Source organism: Egretta garzetta, unplaced genomic scaffold (genome assembly GCF_000687185.1).
Source record: "Egretta garzetta isolate BGI_Z169 unplaced genomic scaffold, ASM68718v1 scaffold299, whole genome shotgun sequence".
NCBI lineage: Eukaryota > Metazoa > Chordata > Aves > Pelecaniformes > Ardeidae > Egretta > Egretta garzetta.
The window spans coordinates 2,510,977-2,512,411 of NW_009260696.1; the positions used below are offsets into that span (position 1 = coordinate 2,510,977).

Here is a 1,435-nt window from a genome sequence, read left to right on the forward strand (position 1 = left end):
ACACCCCCCCCCGCCCCACCCCACCCCCCCATTCCCACCTTCCCCCTTCTCCAGTGACCACGTCTCAACCCCAATGTGGGAATTGCAGATCTCAGGGAAAATAACCCGTGTCCATTCCTCCCCCCCCCCAACTCCTTGTCCCCGAGGCAGCTCAGCAAGGTGGGAAATCCCTGCTGACTGCAGGGGGGTTGGATTAGATGACCTCTAGGGGTCCCTTCCAACCCAAAACATTCTATGATTCTATGATTCTATGATTCTATGAAATGCGACCACCGATCCTGCCCCCGGCCAGTAGGGCTGGAGGACAGGTCTGTACAACACCAGCACGCAGAAGGGAAATTGCAGGGTGTGATGGAGTCGTACGATGGAGAACACGGGGGAGAGGTCTCTTCTTTTCCCCAGTCCCAGCAAAACGGCAGCACACAAGCACACAACCCCCCAGGATGAAGGGGGAGGGGGTGGGTTGCTGCCCCTTCCCTAGCTTTGGTCCCCCCGCTCCTCTTCCAGCCCAGCCCTGGGGGGTCCTGCCCCACGTCCCCGCTCTGCCTGCCCTTGCGCGTGGCCTTACCTTCGCAGGACGGGGCGCATTGCTTGGGGTGCTGCCCGCAGACCGTGGTGCAGTTGATGCATTTTTTCAGGAGCTTGTCGTAGTAGAAGCCAGCTCTCCTGTTGCAGTCCATGGACTCTGCAGGAGGGGACGGAGACGAACACGGTGTCCTGAGCACGTCCTCCTCCCCTGTTGTCTGAGCACGAGGCTCCCAAACCGCTGCCCTCCCACCACCCCGGGTGCCTGGGTTCACACGAGGAGGAGCCCGTGGTTGCTCCGAATGAGCTCCCAGCCCTGACAGGCACAGGGCGAGACCTGCACGCTGCTCTAAGTGTTCACAACCTCTCCAGGGCTGGCAGGGTGACAGATCCAGGGGATCTGCGGTCGCGTTTGGCCGTACGATGAATACTGGGGAAAGGCATCTGCTGGCAGCTGCCCGGGGAGGGGATGGTACGTGGCCAGGCGTGGGCTGCTGTACCCACCTGCGGCAGGGAGCTCCTGGCTGCTGCTCTTAGAGCTGCTGCTGCTGCTGCCCCAGGGCTTGCACGGCTTTTCGGGACACACCAAAACCTGCCCGAGCAGTGGCGCGGGACCCTGGGGGTGGCATCTCCTATCCTCAACAAGGAGACGTGGTTGGCACCGCGTGCAGCCCTGCTGCAGGGCTGGGTCCTGGGACGGCACAGCAGCCCTCGACCACGGCGTGGCGGGGAGGGAAGGGGCCACGCACGGGGCTGCGTACGGGGTTTGGGTGCAAAGTGCGTCTGTCTCCCTTCCTCCTTCTCACCTGTTATCACCGCACCTTGGTGCCTGCCCCGGCACGGGACCCACAGGGCAGCCGTGCAAACGTACAGCTTGAGTTTATGATTATCCACATCAGCTGGACCTGAT

At 62.3% G+C, this 1,435-nt stretch overlaps 1 protein-coding gene across 1 annotated transcript in view; it reads right to left on the reverse strand.

Annotated features, from left to right (window-relative positions):
• Positions 1–1,435, reverse strand: part of TNFRSF13B (TNF receptor superfamily member 13B) — a 6,334-nt gene that overhangs the window by 2,025 nt on the left and 2,874 nt on the right. The window contains exons 2-3 of the mRNA XM_009645948.2: positions 1,332–1,430; positions 569–685 (exon numbers count right to left, since the gene is read on the reverse strand). Of these exons, the coding sequence (XP_009644243.1) occupies positions 569–685; positions 1,332–1,430 (216 nt within the window). The remainder of the gene's footprint in view (positions 1–568; positions 686–1,331; positions 1,431–1,435) is intronic.